A 19865-nucleotide genomic window follows, 5' to 3' on the forward strand; every position below is an offset into this window, starting at 1 on the left:
AATTGCAGCAAACTGCTAAACCTGTTAAGGAATGTATGCGGGGCATTGTAATATCAATTTCACGTCCATTAAAAGAAAAGGATTAATTCTCCTTCCCATCAACGTTGCAGAAGAATAATGATCGTATAAAGTGCGTCTTGCGAGTGGAAGGCCAACACACGAATCAAAAAATTCGTGTCCTAAAAAATCTTTGCATTGAAAAGTCTAACTTATATTGAATAAATGCTTCAGAGCAAACTTAGCAGATGCCACATGTGTCAAGATTGCTTATGCAAGTACTACCGGGAGCGGGAGCTAACACAATTTGACGAAATCCATAAAAATAGGCATCGCGTGGTTCATACGGGATTTATGAATATTTATTCCAGATGAGGCCATTTTTTCTCGTCGACCGACAACACGTACGCACGTATGTATGTAAGTGCATACGTTCCACAATGGCCGTTCCGCGATCGAGTTTTAACGAGTTTCCCTGCACGTAAAGTCCTCGCGGAACAAAAGAACCGACGGGAAACATCGATCGGCTCGTTTCACCACGGAGAGAACCTCCTGAGTTTTTCAAGTTTCCACGGACAGCACGAAGTCGGTCGGAAACTTGTAGTGGCACATGGCGTCTCACGGATCGCGCTCGCGCGCCCACTATCACACTGTCATTAAAATGATAAAACACCCCGTCGGATCCACCCAGTCCCAAACCACCGCACCGGCCGCAGAACGACTTCCGTCGCTACTTTTCCGAAATGACTCGCTCCGTGACACGAGAAGCAGGTGCTTCTGTTACTTGGAACGATAATTGCCGCAATGTTCCGCCCTTGTCTCTCTACTCGATCGTTTCTACCCTTCTTAATCGCCCAAACTTCTTTATTCGATCATCCATAGAATCCGTAGGATCCTTCTGGTTACTATCCACGCGCCACGCGCTATCCTTTACTGTACACTGTACACTGTACATACACCTTTTTCTTTTTCCATACCTACGCGCTACTTCTTCTATTCTCATGCTTTCATGCTCCTGCTATTCGCATACCCTCCTTCCCTTGCTATACACCTTTCCCGCTTCTCGTATACCCTACTTCCTCTAGTATTATATTTCACTGTTACACTCGCATAGTCTTCTTCTGTTGGTCACACGCGTTTCTCTTTGCTGTACTCTATACACTATACACTTTTTTTGTCGAACGTGTACATTATCTTTCTTCCTTTATTATGTAATGTGTACACTTCGTTCTTTCCATTCACGTATTCTCTGCATTTTATTTACGCGCACTTGTCTCGCTCATACAATTTTCTATTATTATCCGCATAATCTTCTCTTTCACCCTGCATATTCTTTCCTGGCCACCCATTCTTGTCTATTTATATTCAGCTCCCAATATAGCTTTTTTTCCTGCGTTATTTTTCAACCATCTTGTTGCGTCCCCGTCTTGCTACGCTATCCCACATTTTAATTTCCGATTCGCGAAGGAAAAGGAGACGAAAGGAGACGAGACTCACTCTGAAAGACAGATTTCAGCATCGCAGATGATCCCGCATCACGTATTCGGGTCGCGTTCACCGCGATCCATCTGCCGCGTTAATTTTTCTCCCGGCACACCACGTTCGGAAGTGACGCGGAAACAAGGCAGCTGGCGTTTCCAGAAAGAACGTCTGGCTCGTAAAACAACATATCGCGCAGAACGAGCATAGAAATGGGATTTCGCTCTGTAGAAACACGCAACAAGCAAACCGCGAACTGGAAAGCCAACCCATATCCCAGGGATAAACCGGGCAGATCTTCGGACAGAGGAACGAAAACGATGCTCTTGGATGGACAATGTTGAAAGTCTCGTGTATGAGAAATCCTGGGAAGGAGGCAGTGTTCACATTTCACGTTCTTCCCTTTGCTTCGGGATGAATCCGTTCTACAAATTCACTGGTTCGCAAGAACGTTCAGGGAAACGTGTTTTGCTACATCAAATCCGTATTTTATAGACTGATCTTGGCTTTCTTAGAAATTGGTCCTAGCCGATTAAGATGTTCAAAACTGGCCTCAGAAGTTTTTCAATGACTACCGGACCATTCGAAAGCTGACCAAGAAAAACCCATTAATAGGAAAAATATCTGTATTGCTGTATTCCTCCCTCGATAAAAGTTTCCAACGTTTTCGTGGCGCCGGTGCTTATTCTTATCTGTGAAACTCCTGCGAACATATCGCCAAAACACAGCGAGCACTCTAACATGGTTCCCGTTCTATTTTTGAGACTGATTTGCGAATAATGGGGTCTCTTGAATGGCGAACAGGCGCCATTTTGTCGCGTTCTCCAGCGACCTGTCGTTCCCGAAGACGAATAGACGGTTTCACGGTTTCGCTAATGCATCGATTTCCCTAAACTTTTACCGCAGAGTAAACAACCTTCCCAACATTTACATACCGCTATTCTCACGATCGTACGAGTATGTACGAAGTTTTATTAGGCAACACTAATACCCTAGTTCGCAAACATTTTTTGATTCCGATAAAGGATCGATTTGTCATCGATTGTTTATTAGTCGAAAGCCCGAACAGCGTTACTACAGACATTATCGAATCGACTCGCAAACATCCAGCCACTGTTTCGAATTCGCGTTAGCCGGAGATCATTTACAATTGAAAATAACCTGCCGCACGGCGAGTATCAATATTACTTTTGATTATATTTACCGTTTCGCTTGCGCAGTCGCTGTTTGCTCCGACATCAATTTTCAGCCCTTTCGATGAGAGATACTTATCGGCGATTTATCATAATAAGCACGGAAATTTGATAGACGTCTTGTGTGTTCTGCACTCTGTGCATCAAGGACTGGATTTCTGCTTGTTCGTTTATAACAAACGGTCTATGTGTTTTGGGACCAACGTAAACACGCCCTATTCGCAACACCATAGAAACGGTTTCCAGTGGAAACACAACCTCGAAATGGCGCAGAACAATCCGATATGATAGCATTCAATCAGCGTTCGACGAATCAATGATACAATATTTAGTCAATGGTGCAACATATGTATAAAGCGAACTATCAGCTGGGATAATATGGCCGCCTCGAGTTTCGTTCGCTATTGTGTTCGAGGTCGAGGAATTTAGGTAAAGTATTCGCAGATTTTAGGTACCGTTTCGGCGAAGTTTACATTTAGGCAAAACGGCGACGCGTATCGCCACGTTGTCGAAGCATCGGTTGATCGGTTTTCCACGGGTTTGTCAGCATTGTCGCGTTCGGTCACATTCTGTCAAAGCCAGATACACTGGATAACGAGCACGTTTAACGAATTTCTCGGCCACAAAGTAGCTCCACCCCGCGAATTCGTCCGCGAATAATCGCGAGGACGCGATAACCAGCCGCAGTTATTGTTCTCCGCCATTGTTCTACGCTCGCGTGTTTCTCTATTCGAAGCGCTTTCTATAGTTTGCGCGAATACGAACTTGGATATTGCGTGCCGGCGCGGCAGCCGGCTGTTATGCAGAACTTGCGTTCCGCGTTTTCAATTTTAGTCGTTGGCGGTGAACGATATTCCCGTGTTCGCGTTCTTCCGTTTCAAATACAATGGAATTTGACGAATGATCCATCTGACGCAATGCGTTGGTTCATTCTTAATTGAATTTCATTCGTTTCGGCTTTAATCCAGCATGACGTTTATCGAATGAATGGTTTGTTGGACGAAAAACGCTGTGCCAACAAAAATTCGAGAGAAAATTAACAATTTCAAAATTTTTAAAAATCTAAAGTGTGATGAACGAGTAAATAGCGGTCACGTTGACGGTTTATTGAAGATTCAATTTCAAAGGAATCGCATTGGAAAAATCAACGGTCTGGACGTTGGCGTTGCTCGAACTCTGGACAGCTTCTAACAATTTCAACGCCCCAGGCAAACCGCGTTAACCGAATCCTCTTCATTGTACGCTCCTAAAAAGCTCGATCGAAAAAAGAAAAACACAACCTTTCAAACTTTTTCTCTTTCCGGTTCCTTTTCAGTTTAGAGTTTATAGACTGTTCGATCCGATGCCCTCGGGCGAGCGTCTCACCTATCAACCAATCCTTGTTAGAGCCTTTATTTTTCAGTTGAAATATGTTACATATGTATTTAGCAATTGTATGACGTCGATTCATTGTTGGTGTTCAGTCAGCATGCTTTCTATTATTGGTACACTGCGGTCGTCGCTGGAATTTACGTTTGCCCTGCCGATCGCGCCGAACCGAAGCGAAATAAAGCTATAGAATAACGAGTTCTTTTTTTCAGATTGAATCACGAAAGTCGTGCATACTGCGGACGATTGTCTTCGGAGACTTACCTACATCAGTTTTGGCCCGTTCGCGCGAAGTGTTCCCACACGGAGCATTTTCGTGTCAGCAAGGTTAAGCCAATGTTGCAAGCCAATCCATCCGATGCCGAACACGATGCAATTGGGTATCGACGCGACGTCGCTCCTCGTGACGAACGCGGCCGCCCGAAAGTGATTGCGCCGATATAGTAGAACTGAATGGACCACCGGTTGCATCCCGGAGGAAATCGTTATCGCTTTGAAACGATCGTTGGAAAGCTGTCGCGGTTTCCGGTTGAGCCCGGTGACAAGGCGTGCGAATTTTGTGCCCGTGCGAAATTCGCGGATGGAGTTCAGACCCGGCCCGCGGCCACCCCGCTGCGCCGCGCCACGACGAGACGCGACGCGTGATCCTTTTTGACACGCAATATCCGAAAATTTATCCACTGGTAACAAACTATACATAGAAATCTTTGCATCGAATGAATACGTGCACCAGCACCGACCGTGAAGAAATAATTGTACAGCTATTTTTCGTTTTTAATATCAGTTTCGCCCTGTTGTTTGTATTGTACATTGTTTATCATCTTCGCCGTAATTATTATTAAAGGCTAGCTCGTGGAGATGCTTTTCTAGCCGCTGTGCTTTTTATATACTCGTGTTTACCAAGCTCGCTTTGACCAACACGCGAGGCGAACTTCAACAACAACTTCTTGCCACGCTCTCTGTCAATTTATTTATCAAGGAGAGAAGATCGAAACTGAGTGTCGCGCGTCGGTCAGCCAAGAAGCAACTGGACCAAACGAAACGAAACGAATTCAAGAATCGGCCGAATAAAGAGTTCCTGTCGTCAACAATTTCTTGTGCAACGTCCTCGCCCCCGAAATTATCCGAGTGAGCTCGGATTAAAAGGCGCGGAATGTAATTCATTTTATAAATGAAAGGGAGACGGTGGGTTGGGTCAGGAGTGCAGTCGGCTCGAAAGAAATTCGTCCTACGAAACGCCATGCTCTTAACTTAATTAAACCGAGATCTCATCACGATTAATTACAACAAAAGACGATTAATTATGTTCAATTGTACCGGGTCGGCGCTTGAGGACCGACGACTGCAGATACCGGCTAAAATGATTAGTCGAGCACTGATTCTGCCAAGATTCTACTCGAGTGTCTACCGACTCATGGATTAAACAAGTAAGTACGATCCAAACTATGTATATCTTGTCTGGTCTTGTTTTAATCAGAAAATCGTTCCAAGTACATATATTGACGGACGTCTTGCATTGTACAAAAGTTGATTAAAAGCAAAGAAGTTTTGTACCCTAATGGAGTGGTTCCTTACTAGAAACGCAAAGCTCTTTTACATTGTATATGTATGCATGTATATCGAAACATGACTGTATTCCGAATCCATCGCGTATCTGCTTTTTGCGGTAAGCTTAGTTTGCTTAATTGAGTTAGTTCTGTCGAGGGTCTTCTACTAATTGAACAGGATCCTGTACGTGATGCTAGTCGCCTTATTGACCAAAGGAGCAGTTTCGCTGCAGGTTCTCTTCCGAGGCGTCCAACTTCGCGGACACACATACAATAGTACATACGTATATATACATATTTTGCTCTGCGGGGAACATCGTTGCAACGACCATTGTCTCGCCCGTGAAATATATGTCAGCATGTGTGTCCCGGAATCGAAAGGATTTCCCTTTTCTCGCTTCGGACGACGTCTAGGGGCTCATTGTCTCAGAATTCGGGTCGCCGTCCGCGACTGCTTGTTCGCGACCAGTCGCGCGTCTCGCACTATATACCAACTTCTTCCATCGTATTGCTGGGACACTAGCTTCTTGTCTCTCGCAATTTGCTAACTTGAATTTATCGAGCTTCTCATTTCCCCGCTGGCAAACATTGCACCTTCGGCTAAGAGTGCTCTCGAGATCATCCCTAAACTTACTCGTTTACGGGGTAAATGGATCCGTCTTCCTCGAGGCCAACTTTTCTTCGGTTATACTAATTATTCATTGCCTTTAGGCTGCCGAAGATAAGACGCTTCACTTTTTTTAACACGAAATTTTTATTTTGCACCTATCGAAATTATACAGATGATTCAATTGGGAAATTATGGGGGATGGAGCAGTCAGATTACGAATTGCTTTGGACCGTTCGGGAAGCTTCCCTGACGGAAAACCGAGCTGCTGATGATGGACGGCAATTATATTATTGCCCGGGCCCGCGCGGGGTGTTTATGACGAGCCGCTGTGTGCTAGAAGTTTGGAGAACTTGAAACTAAATAAAGCGTTCACACCGAGTTTTCGAAGCTTGCAAACAAATAAAGTGTTGTTATCCCGTACGGAATTTGGACAATTTCAAGTTGAATAAAGTGTTAACGTTCTGCCCGGAGTTTAGACAATTCGAAATCGGTTGTCCGTTTCGTGCCGAGTCTACAGTCTACAGAATTCGAAACTGGATAAATGTCTGTTTCGTGCAGAGTTTAGAGAATTTGAAATTCTATAGCGAACCCCGTAGAAAATTAAACATTAACCGTTCATGAAATGTTGCGATCATATTTTTGAAATGTTGTACTTTTGATTTACATAAATGAAAAATCGATTGCGCGGACCAGTTGCACGGGAATACTTAATAACTGCGTCACGCGCGCCGGTAATCTTGATGCGAGGGGCTCTCGGCCAGCTTAATAACCAGCGCGATGCGCGGCGACGGCCATTCTTTCGCTGCTGTTTTGCATAGCGGGCAGCGTTTATGCGTCGCTCCGCAAATATTCGCCGGTAGCTGGAAGGCTCGCGAGGCACGTACAGCCCGTCGGGATCAAATTTTTCACAGGACAAACCAGGTCCGGCACAAAGCGTTCCCTTTTGTTTCGTCCCGTCGCGTCGCGTCGTCCGGGAAAACGCTGCGAATCCCATCCCCGGAAGTATCGCGTTACCTTTTCGTACATCCGGCCAATTTTTCAAAGTCCCGCGACAACCGAGTTTATTACGTGTTGCAACGGGTTCACGGCGTTCTCCGTTTTCTTCCATCGATTTTCGTTTTGCCGCCGAGTATCGCGAAGAGCGCGCCCCGAGTGTTGCGCTGACGGTTTTATGAGCTTTTTCGAGATTGTGCCGTCCCTGGCATAAAGCGCGAATTGTTCGCCAGACTCTGCTCACGCGTACTCGAGACAGAGAAACGCTGTCGTTTCGTGTATCGGAGAAGCGTTCCGAGAAAATATTAAAACTGGCGAACATGAAACGATCTCCGTTCAGAAAATAAAGACATATCTTTAGGAAGAATCTAAATACAGTATGATCTACATTCAATTCGAGACGAAGAATTTCATCTCCCTTTATAAACCAGGACCATCATCATTTCGTTTCGAGGGCCACAAGTTAAAATTTCATATTGAACCGAGAATATCTATGGAAATTTAAATTTTCACCGGCGCGGCGCGGCAGGTATCGGGGAAGCCGAGGTAAAATTGAATTTTCTGATCTACACTAAGGGTCTCGGTATTTTAAAGATGGTATAAAAAAAGAAACGTCGAGATTCTACGAAAGTTTTACCCTTATCCTTTTCCCAAGATTTTTCTTGGATTATTGGAAAACCGTTAAACTTTCATTTTTTACACATAGCATATAGAAGTCTAACTTTCTCGACGATCCAAAGTGAATTATAAACGCATAAAGATCCGCAATCTATTTATAAAATGTTCATTACGGTAAGTAACTGTGTTGTGATTAAAGAGACTGTACGGTCACGGTTCGCTGCCATTAGTCGATTATTTCTATAGAAATTCTGCAACACGCTTCTCATCCTATTTTTCTTCCGTTTCTTCTATAGCTTCCGGTGAATCGTGAACTTCCGGTTAAGTGCGGTCAGTTCGCTTCTCCGCGTCTTTTTTCGCAGTGTTAAAGATTCGGACGAAGCATGAATTTTCCATAGAATTCCAGTTAGAGAATTATACACGGGAGAAGAGGCACGTCGACCCAGGATAGTCGGAGGATCATTTTCCTTGTCCCTATGGAATTTTTGCGATGCTCGTCCCTGTTGCCCTTTCGTTTTCGCATTATATACATACTTCAAGCTTGCTTTTTTGCGAGGATATTTGTCAGGTTGACCGTGGCACGAGGCAAGGAGAGGCCATCTTTCAACAGAGGCTCGTTTCCGCCTCCATAGCTCTTAAATCTCGCTCCCAAATGAATGTGCTTAGGATTGCTGTCTTTTGTAGCGCTACTCGAATCGCCTATGTTGCACGAACAATTCAAACGCCACGGAATTTGATGTAAGGCATGATACAAGAATATGTTGTTTACACAGGAATTTTTCCTCACTTGCTTTCAGGGAATGAAGCGACTTAAAACGAGTGTCAGTTGCCCAGCCATATCAAAATAATTTCAAAAATGTTAAAGAGATGAAGAAAAAAATTGAACGATATTCCAGTCATTGGATAGAACATTTTGACAGATTTGATAGAGTTAGAAAAAAGACGATGCCGCAAACGCGGCAACTTGGCGATAAAATACCGGTTGGCGGGTCCCAGGGTCGACGTCGGAGACGACGCGAAGCGACGAGTTCATTTGAGCCACTCGTTCGATCCATATTTCACAGGGTGTGGGCCGAACCTGCGTCGCGTTATCTCGTCTTTCCCGCGAACTTTCTCGACGTGTTGGCCTTCCCCGAGCCGATACCGATGGGATTGGCTTTCCGACGTTATTACCACGCTCGGGCCACGCTCAACAATGTTTTCTTATCGTATCGCGGTGAGCGGTGAGCCCTGTATGCAGAGCGAGCCTTGGCGTGTGCAACGTTCCGCTGAACGACTTACGATCCTCTTCTCTGGTGCCCCTATACGCGCGGCAAACACAATTGACTGCTCAAGGCTATTGCTCCCACCCCCGCGATTCTCGCTCCAACGATACCAACACCGTTTAACGTGTACACTGTGCTCGGAAAGATAAAAGGAACTGGCTTTACGGGGATCCTAATGCACTGGGTATCTCACCGGCAGGAAATACACAAATGCCTCCGGCAGAAGCGATCGTATCGCTGTGGAAAAAACTACTGCGACGATTGACGAACTCTGACTTTATACGGAAAGTGAGATTTGTCTATAGAAACATTTGCTCGATATGTGTGACCTTATCAAGCTGAATATTTTTCGGATCGAAATCTGTAATGGCCTCTTTGGATCGGTGTAACTTTGTCGAGAGATTCTACAGTTTCGAACGGTTTTTGAACGATATCGACATATCCAGTTCCGCTGAAGTTATCACCACTCGAACCTGGCTCGATTTTGTCAAGTTTGAAGAGAACAGCGTGTAATTATTTTGCAGAGCGTGCACGTAGAAGAGGCCAGTTTTCAGCACAGTTGTTCAGCATTTTTTTCTATCGGCAACTATTGTATGTTGAACGGGCGGCAATCCTTAAAATTGGAAGTCTAACGATATTATGGATAATCTTACAAAATGTTGTGCATTGCCAGAGTTGAGTAGCTCCAACAAATGAACCTTAAAAGCTCGGAACTTGATGGTTCTCCGGAACAAAGAAGATCCCGAGGACACCCGTAAACCGCGCTGGATAGCACGGCGCCTAAGATAGCCGGATTGCGGAGTAATTAGGGAAGTGCCCGGGGTCAAGGAGCGCCACGAAGCATATCGGCGTTCGAGTAGCCGCCGATAATCATGAATCAGCATCGATGGTCGCGTTTGGATTGGCTAATTCGCCGATGGGCTGCTCGTAAGGGCAAAATGGCGTGGTAAATTAACACGACGCGACGCGACGGTCTAATATGAAGCAGGTTCGGCCTTGGTTACAAGCCATTGTGTCTCCTCGGCGTATTGGTTCCCCTCGTTTCATGGTATGTGTCGGTGTTGCTCTCGCTCTGAATTTGTTTCGTTGATTGAAATTTCGCCGAGCGGCTCCTTTCAGGACATCTTCAAACATTACATACTTAGTCTGTAGAACTCGCTGTAGGATTTTTCGCACGTCCGCTAGCAAATCGGAGTTGCAGAGACTTTGAGTGTACAACATCCTCCAGGTATTCGTAAAGGACGTCCGCAAACAGAACGGGCACGAGGAATGACACGCGAACTTCTCCTGAAGTTGCGAACTCGAGATGACGACTCGAGATGGCGACTCGGGACCTCCAGAGCTTCCGTATACATAATTCGAATACGTCGAATTCTTCTTAAACATTGAACATTTCGAAGAAATATCCTTCTTTAGACGTTTTATAAAGTCATTTTAGTCGTGGTCTTGGACAAGACGGTTTACAAGTCATTTTCTGGGTCACCTACTCAAGAGACATAACTTATTGCCTCGTCTTTTCAGTGTCGCCACATCTTTTCAGCTAAGTGCAATAATTAATTACATATAAAAGGCTCAGACACCGTATTTTCTTTCCCTTAGAAAGTTCTCTTCTTTTCTGGTCATTCGGTGCGGTATGCTGCAGGTTCAAGTTCCTTAAGTATGCCGCAGGTGTTAGCGCAATTCTAATGGAACAGCATAATAGCGGGTTCCGCCATCTTGACTTGTAAAGTAGATACGGAGTTCTATTTCACGAAAGAGAATGATAGTATTACGTTCCCTTGATTATTCTGAAAATAATGGAGCTTCAGTAATTCTTGATCACCCTATGTCCTATTCAAACGTATATGTATGTATATTGTTCAACGTATTAGTAATGCGTTGTAACGGGGGACGCAACTTTCCTCAAGATTTACAAGTTCTCAACAAGCTGAACTTTCGGGTAGTATCGTCAAAGTTTGCGTATACCTCGGCGAAATCTTTCCGTGAATTTAGCCGTAGTTTCTTGCTCTCGGCGACGTTTCAATAAATATTTACTCAACGTCCTCTAACGACGGCAATTTCGAAAATAATTTCGTGTTAACGAGTCTTTGATCATCCTGTACGTATAATCTCGAATTCTCGATCCAGTTTCGTAGCTAATTACATTAACGATTCTTAACCGTCCTGTACATCTTTCAACTTGTTAAAGGATACTCCACGAGGAAAAGTCGTAGTGTTCCGAGAACCGTGGGATGAAACGACTTTCCCTAAGTAAGATTCGCAAGTTTTCGGAAGGAGTGAAGGGTAGCACCGGCAAACTTTTCGTCGGTTTAGTACAGTTTGCCGCGAGAAGTTCTCCACGCGGGTCTCCGGTATCGAAGAGCATTAATCCTCGTGCGCGATGCGCTTTAATCATCGGCGGGATCGAGCGACAAACAGCGGCGGTGTGCGTTTGTTTAAACGTTATTTATCGCGCGACAGCGAACGTTGATGCCAGTAATTAGTTACGCGGCATAATTACGGGGAATTTACTGACGCGAGCGCGACGCGCACCGTCTTGGCTGATATTTTACGAGCAGATAAACGCTCCGCTGGAAACGCTCTCGTTAATCACTCGCAAATGAAATGTTTAAAAGGAGCAAACTCTGAATGGAGCCGGGGAAATCACGGCGATGATCTATCGCGGAACTTTGCGGTCCGTGTTTACACGTGTGCGACCGACGCGTTCTATACACATAGATTGTTGGCCGATCGTATCGGATGGTTCAACAGGGATGAAAAATTGCAGGGAACTCCGTAAATAATTCACCATCTTGCTCGGTGATCCGGAAGCTGGACGATTTCCCAAGCATTCAGGGAAGCATTGGAAAGTTTCGCGATAAAAGGAGTATTGGAAAGTAAGATTTTATACTTTGAACGATTTTCTCGGGCAAACAATCCTAACATTCTTTAATCACTTCGGAATATTTAGCACATTCATGAAATTTACCCCATCGGTTTCCTACTTCTTCAGGTATGCTGAAGTTTACTGTTCATTATGCTGTAACCAGTTCACTTGATCCGACAGTTTCTGTGAGAACATCATTTTTTTCATCGCCTCGGTGTAGCTTCTATTAGCACTTTAATTCAATTTACAATGCATATGCGCATCCAACATTCGCGCAAAGCCGCGAGAGACAAGGATTAAATAAATAATAATAGATACAGTTTCTGGTACAGTTTTTCTGGTATTGCGCGCGTGCACCGATTCGATAATTCATGGGATTGATGCCCGTGTTGGTTCACGTGGTGGACGCACGGTGCACGCAGAACACGTGACGCGTGCGTGTGCGGTTCAAAACCGAATGATCGATAGAAGCATTCGCATACGCACCCCGCGTCGCGTCGCGCGTCGCCCTGGACCGCTTACACACGGCGCGTGGCGCGTGGCGCGACGACGACCGTGTTACACATCGTGTCTCGAGTCTCGTGTCACGTGCGACCTGCGTGATATGCAAATGCGTTTTTCCTAGCGGGAAACTGAGACTGGTCTTCCTGCTACACAGTATTTTAAAACTACATTTTAACCACGAAGCATTCAAAATTTTTTTTACCATCTTTTTACCGCATAATTTTCGGCCTTTTTATCCTCGTACCGCCTGCGTTATTCTCAACTTCACGCATTTACACCAACCCTCAAATGCGCCACGACGTATAGTTTATTTAAAATATTATGCTGGCGTATTCGCTCAAGTTTTCCGTTACTAATTTAGTTGAATTTCGTCGATAGAACTTTCACTAATGTTGGCGTACCCAAGATATTATTAGAGGTATAAATTGCGAGGTCGTTCCTTGTATGCGGACCATTTTTCTCAATGTATCGCGGCTCGTTCGTGACCGAACAACGCGAGACTCGATAATCCGCATGCAAAGAGCCATCCGAAGCTTTGATCAAACGGAATGGAAGGAAATCGATGGCTATTTTTAGTTCCATTCGCAACGTGTTTTGACATTCACACGGGAAACTCTTGTCGAACCGTTTCTAGAGATGTCCGAGTATGTACCCCGAAATGTCGAATCGCAAAGGCTTGAGAATTTTCTCCGAAATTTATTCTTGTAATATCTTAAATTTTATATTCAGTGCCCTTCAGTTTCAATTCGGTATTTGAAGTTTCTGAAGAATTCCGAAAATGCCCGACCGAAAGCCGTCACGTCGCGTCGTTTTGTATCTTGAAGGGAACCCGTCAGCATTTTCGAAAGATGGAGTAGTGTCAGCGAATATTTCGAGGAGCCGTACCTTATTTTTTGCAATTCAAATTTGTCTCACTTTAAAAGAGGCGTTCAGTCGATTAAGCCACGTGAATTAGTTAACTCGTTTAATCGGTTTGTTTTAGAGGAATCGATGTGTTTTCTCGCGAAAGGCTGCCGAAGTTCCCAACGAATTTAATTGGATCGCAGGTTAAATGCGATTTAACACAGCTTACAGTAATTAACAGAGACAATACTATTTTGCATGTATTTCCGGTTATCCGTACCGGTCTATGAAAATGCGGTCGCGCGTAAGTATCGGACGCGACGCGACGTGTAAATTTGATCATTCGGAAGGGAACTAATTTGCATGATACCGGACGAACCAGCACCTTCGTGCTGTCACGCTACCCTTCGCTACGATGACTACCCTCATCATACCTCTCCCTTTATGATCCCTTTGGGTTTACTTCGTCACTATATCGTTTACATCCCCATATGTATAGTACAGAGTACGATCACGTGTGCTGTAACTTCGACAGGTATAGATTCTCGATTATTAGAATCGGTAATATAGTCTCCGAGACTGTAAAGCTCGACCTCGACTACTGAATTTTCTACCCTCGCGTTGTACCAAGCTTAAATTCTCGAAGCTCGAACGCCGAGCCTCGGACAATTCATGCGAAAAATGAAACCGTAATCTTCCTTATACCGCCGTTATATTGCGGATGTTCATGCAAATTTATTTTACCGTTGTGATCAAGGAAAGTCTGAAATTAAATGGAACGTTTCCTACATTATGTATGTATATGTATTGGTCATTTCAATTCTGATTATAAATTATCGAAACCGGAGGAATGGCTCCGTTTCGTGTTATTATTCACGGAAGCCGAAGCAAACCGTAAAAATGACTTCCGAGAGAGAGAGGATTATAACGCAAAGTAGTGGTCCTTCGATCTAATAAAAAAATCGGCTTAGATTTGGTGAAATCCTTCTAGGAACGAGGATGTAAGGAGATGGACGGGGCCGAGAATATATTAGAAAATAGAGTTCTTGCTGTATAAGTGGGATTTTCGCGATGCGGAGCACCGGTCGAGGGAAAAGCTAACGAAGCGCGAGCCATTTACGGTCGGATCGTCGAAACGCCATGCCGCGCCGGTGTCGGGGGTGGTTTTCCGCGGGGAACAAGCAACCGTGAACGAAATCCACTCGAAAAGTAACCAGGACAAGGGGATACGATGTTTCGGCGCGGCCTGGAATTTACGAGCGACCGATATTTCGGGCAATATCGAGGCTCGATCGAGCGTGCTCCCGGTTTTCCCTGGAACTCTCCGGTCTGGTAAGCGGGTTACAGACGCGGATCGAAGAAAGGATACTCAACAAGTTGCGGGTGGTGGTCTTGAGGGGGGAAGGCGACTGTAAAGGGGGTGTGACACTAGGAGAGGGGAGATCGAAGGTTGATACGCGCGAGCTACCGCTTGCATGCGGAACCGTGTTTACACGGACGTGATTCACCAATGTCGATCCCGTGTCGACGAACTATGCGATTTCCCGGGGATCCGACTACTACTAGCTGAACAATAGTCTACGTATACAGAGGTGACCGTGACGATATGGCGTGAGCGTGAGGTGAAGTAAACCCACCGGGACCATAAACAGAAGTCCCTTTCGCGGGCCTCGGACAGCTAGCAAATAGAACCGCTTCCAAAGATTTTTATGGTTCACCGATAAATCTGAGGGGTGTGTGTGTGTGTGTGTGTGTGGTTTATAGTACGGTTAATTTGCTGGCTCCGCGTTAGATCGGTAGTGAGTCTGTTTGCGAAATTATTCTTGTTCTCATATTTGTTTCCGGGGTGGCTACTTCCAACACGCCGACTTTTCTAACATTAATTTCTGCGCATACAACGTTTAAAATCAAGCATAGACTCTAAACCCCCGAAGTCATAAAAAACACTCTACTCTGTACCACTAAAAATGGATCGAGGAGATTTAACTATTTTTGCACGAGTGAAAATCGAGCAGAGAGGATCCGGTTTACCTTTTCAAACCGATCTCCTTCGGGTAAAGTATTTTCAATTTCCACAGCGTTCGTTCGGCTCTTTTATACTCGTGCACAACAGTATTTTTGTTCTGCCTTATTCCACGCGGTCTTCTTCTCTTCCCGATGCGGATCCAGAGCGTATAAAGACGGTATTGTTGCTATTATCCCATGTAGCCTTCGATACAGAGCCGTCACGGATTCTCCGTAATTTTGCGAAGTTCGAGAGGCAAATATTTACGCGTGGCGTTCAGCTTCTCAACGGTGGTGTGTGTACACGATGAAGGGCCGAGGGCGTGTACGATAGCTCTCGGTGAAGAGAGTTTGCTATGCGAAGGGAATAGAATCGCTTGAATCCAGGACTGAAAAAGAGCAGACGCGTGCGCTGCGTTTCCGCGGGCGACAGTCGCTAGAGAGACAGAGAGAGAGAGAGAGAGAGAGAGAGAGAGAGAGAGAGACGCAGAGCAAATTGGATAATTAATTTAGTTCTGTCCTGCTTGTCAGCCGGCGATGTTCACCCCCGTTTCTACTCGGATGCTGATGCGCCGCTTTCAGCGGGAATATATTACTTCTGTTCGTCCGAGACGCCACGCCTATGCGATTTTATTTCGTTGTATCAAAACGGATGAGGGTTGTCGAAATCTGGGTAGTTCTGTCGTAGGTAAAAAGAATTCTCAGAAATGTTAACTGGCAATCCGAGAAAATGTTTCGTTGCAGCTATTTTCAACGTGTTTGAACATTTACGATACGTTTGTCCCTATTCCCAATTACAAACCGCTTACGCAGTCCAATCTCCCGAAAGCTTCTGAGAATAACGTTCACAATCAACTATCGAAGTAGATCGAGCTAACTGCAGGTTAAAGAAGATCGATCGGAATGCTTAGCGATTTCTCATCGTCTCCCAATTCTTTGGCTCACCCCTTATCCATTCGTTCGATTCAGAAGTTTCTCCCAGCTCTTTCATTTGCTGTCCTTCCCGAAATGAAGATTGCCGTGCTCCGTCACGAGGTTCGCGTAGTCCGGGCCGGTTTGTTCGTTGATATGTCAAGTGTAATCTCGCAAACAGAGAGCTGCCCGTATGAACCACCCCCCGTAACGCGCTCCGTCACCCTCGCCTACCCGGGTTCAATTGCGAAAGCTGTCTCCGCCCTCGAGCTGCAAGCAGTTTGCGCGCGTTTTCCCCTTTGACGGTTATCGCACGCCGCGCCGCGCCGTGCCCGCGATATTCGAGCTTCCGCTAGCGGAGATAACGCCATCGCCGACGACGTGTGTACGAGGCTTGTTAAGCGACGCGAATTTACCGATGCGACACGCTTCAACACCGAGACTTCGATTTGAATCGCGATTGAAACATGATTGTAGGTACACTTTGCCAGCAAAATATTCGATGTTTCTATGAATGCGATCGCAAGAGGAGGACTGTTACGTGCAAATGGCACGACAGAGACCGCAGCTATATGTATGTTTTCGTTTGGCCAACCGGTTAAACCGCTTTTCGCGAAACCATTCCTCTACATTTAAGCTGATAGACTTACCGGTTAGAAAGGATAATCGTCGCATCGCGGGGAACGGATGGTTTCCGCTCGTGTCCAGAAGATCAAGCTGATGGACCTCTCCTCTAATCCTGTAGAGCTTCCGGTGGAAGTCCTCAATCGTCGGTGTATAACTTTCGTCGAATTTGTTGGACAAAAACCTGAAATCAAAGCGGTCCTATGTTACTAAAGCTCCGCCAAATATCTCCTGTAATCTAGCTAGGTGTTTACGTTACATCGTTCCCTTCATTGTCCACCGACTTAGTATTGGATTAACTGTATCGCGTGCATTTCAATAAAATCCAATTTCCAAGTGAATTTACCAAATTAACGTAGTTAAGCCGTATTAAATGCTATCGAAAGCTGCATGCAGTCTAGAATTATTCCCGCAATTCCTATGTCTTCTGTTAATTAAATGATTGAAAGATCAACTAATGTTTCGGGCAACAGAACCTTTCTACAGTCGGTCGCAGCTCTATGAAACAAAGAAAGATTCAATTGTGTGGAAAATAAAATTGTGATTGAAGGATTTAATGGCGGATGTAATCTAAATACATAAAGCAGCGCTCCGCATCTTCGCAGAGCTGGAGCTCTCTCATTCTTCTCTCCATTAAATTCTAGAATCCTACTGTCGCACTCAAGGGCCAGATGGCGCTTTCCACTTTTCCAGTCTAAACACGCAACTATTTGCCAAGTTATTCCACGCCGACCCATTTCCACCATTCAGAAGCGCGCTATTCACGTGTTCCTCGTTTCTCATTCGTCAAGTCCGCCTCGGGATTCGATCCAAGCCTCGAATTAAGTCCCAGGCCAGGGCAAGAATAACCTTAATGGACGTAATGAGCGTCCCTTTGTTTCTTGGCTCATCGAGCAACACGCGGCAACGCGTTTTCAAGCCGAACTTGCTAATGGAACCGCTCTGCCGCCGTCAAGTGCTCTCCCTGGCTATGTACCGTCTATTGCCACGGCGCGGCGAATACATCGCCCACGTGATCGCCTCACGTTTCACCCTAATTGCCTAATTAACTTTAAAACACCTTACGACACTCTCAGACCCGCTAGAAGCCGCGGAAAAACTTCGGAATTCTTCGATCCCGGGATCTTGGAAGATCAACTAAAGTCAAACAAAAACTAGTAGGTTTTAATGACGGTTTTAATAGTGTATGTTGTTCCTATATCCATCAGAAAAATACCTTTCGTATTCTGGAAATGATCTGGTCCTGGAGAACTCGATGAACTATTTTTCGGAGGGATCGCTATATACGTTCTGTCTGTACGCGCGCGTTCCGGAATTGAACGGAAGAGGTCGGAGAGTCTGTGAATATTCCAGGCAGAACGTTCTGCATGGTCGGGGTTCGAATCGAGGCCGCTTTGAACGGACTGATTCGATCGCTGCTAATAGGACAAACAATTTAATTTCGGCCGGAATCCGATCTGCCGCGCTGGTGTTAGTGGGGAAACGCGACAATTGGTTCGCCGATGAACTTGCCGGCCGTGTTTTTCGGCCGTTTCGCAAATGATGCAAACAAGATGCTCGTTAAAAAAACTCGTTATCTTTTCTGGATTTCTTTGTTTTTAGGATAGAAAACTTCAACCGCCACGTTGTTTTTTCACCGAAAACAGACATCTACATGACAGCGCAGCTGTGCAAAACAAACGATGCGGAAAAATGGACTCCGAGTACGCCGAACAAAATGGCTGACAGGCTGGTAGCTATCCGACGTTCGCCATAAATGGATGAACATTAAAACTGACCGTGGTATGGTTATGAATGGAAGAAAGTTCACAGTTTCATTGCGAAAATTGAGTATTTCCATTAAACCGAATTGACTGCGGAATTCATGATTACGCTGGTCAAAAATGGACGAATATTAAATGCTGGGAGACTTGTTCGTTTTCAGCTTGGCTCCGACTGATTCAGAGCAAGCGAAGGAGGAGGTTTGATTAAGCCGACGGGATTTTCTGGGAAATTCGACACAGAACATTCCGTTAAATCAGTGACACGTTCCTCGTCAACGGACAGCCGACCATTCCCTACCCCCAGGGATAAAAATATCGCCCTGTTAAAAGCTTTCTGGTTTTGGGGGCGGAAGAGCGAGCCGATACATTCAGGCCTGGTTCACAGTGACCGTTTACCCGGCCACAGCCAATCGACCGTCCCTCGTCCCACAAAGCATTAAATAATGTCCGAAGAAAAGCTGTGTGTTTTCCATCGGCCCTCTACTCTCTATACCGTAGGTCACAACATTACCATTTTGCCGGTCGATGGGATCGATACCAGCAAGGGTGCCTTAGACTGTTCAAATGTTTTCCATGTACTGCGGTACTCTGGTCGAAAAACTGGCGCAGATGTGGAACTGCATACATCGACAGTCGTCGCAAAATGGAAATTCTGAGAGAAAAACATAATTCGAGGTGAATTTAAATAGAGATTATACATATGTATTATAACAAGTTTCTCTTAAAGACTATGCTGTGTACAAAAGAAGCTTGATCTTAATCTGTTTGCCGGCAGGTCAACAGTTAAACGTTAATTTCAAGATAAATGAAAAAGTTTGAGCGGATCTGAAATAGTCTGGAAGCAGGTAAAGCGTCGCTTGCAAGTCAGCCGCGTGGTTGGAGAGAGAACTTTGAAAATGTAGATCGAAAATAGAGCTGTGCCGCAGACGTTCAAGAGAGTTGACGAAGTTGTGGATGGAAGTGCGCTCAGCGTGTTGACAGATTAAATATCTTGATTACCGCTGAATTCTATTTGAGGGTAACTGCCGCGCGGTATGCATATTACGAGAGAGGGAGAGAGAGAGTAGGGGGTTATTCGAACGTTTCGCAGCATCGCCAACTAGCTCCATTAAGGTTCCCTGACCAATTATAAGCGTGGTCGATGATCAGTGATCTCTGACGTCAACTCGGAGGCGTTTGCAACCCTGCTGCGCGCCAACCACCTGATGAAACTAAATACTCGACTCCAATAAGATACGGTTCTCTCTGAAAGGTTTCGAGTTCCTCTAGCTGCAGGTAT

The 19865-nt window shown here is 45.3% G+C and overlaps 1 protein-coding gene across 3 annotated transcripts in view; it reads right to left on the reverse strand.

Moving 5' to 3' along the window:
* Positions 1–19865, reverse strand: part of LOC143211754 (dexamethasone-induced Ras-related protein 1) — a 62894-nt gene that overhangs the window by 1740 nt on the left and 41289 nt on the right. For 2 of the 3 annotated variants that reach the window (XM_076429695.1, XM_076429696.1), the window contains one exon: positions 16850–17007. In XM_076429695.1, the coding sequence (XP_076285810.1) occupies positions 16850–17007 (158 nt within the window). The other variant, XM_076429697.1, reaches the window with a different exon arrangement.

This window comes from Lasioglossum baleicum, chromosome 9 (assembly GCF_051020765.1).
Source record: "Lasioglossum baleicum chromosome 9, iyLasBale1, whole genome shotgun sequence".
In the NCBI taxonomy this organism is placed as follows: Eukaryota; Metazoa; Arthropoda; class Insecta; order Hymenoptera; family Halictidae; genus Lasioglossum; species Lasioglossum baleicum.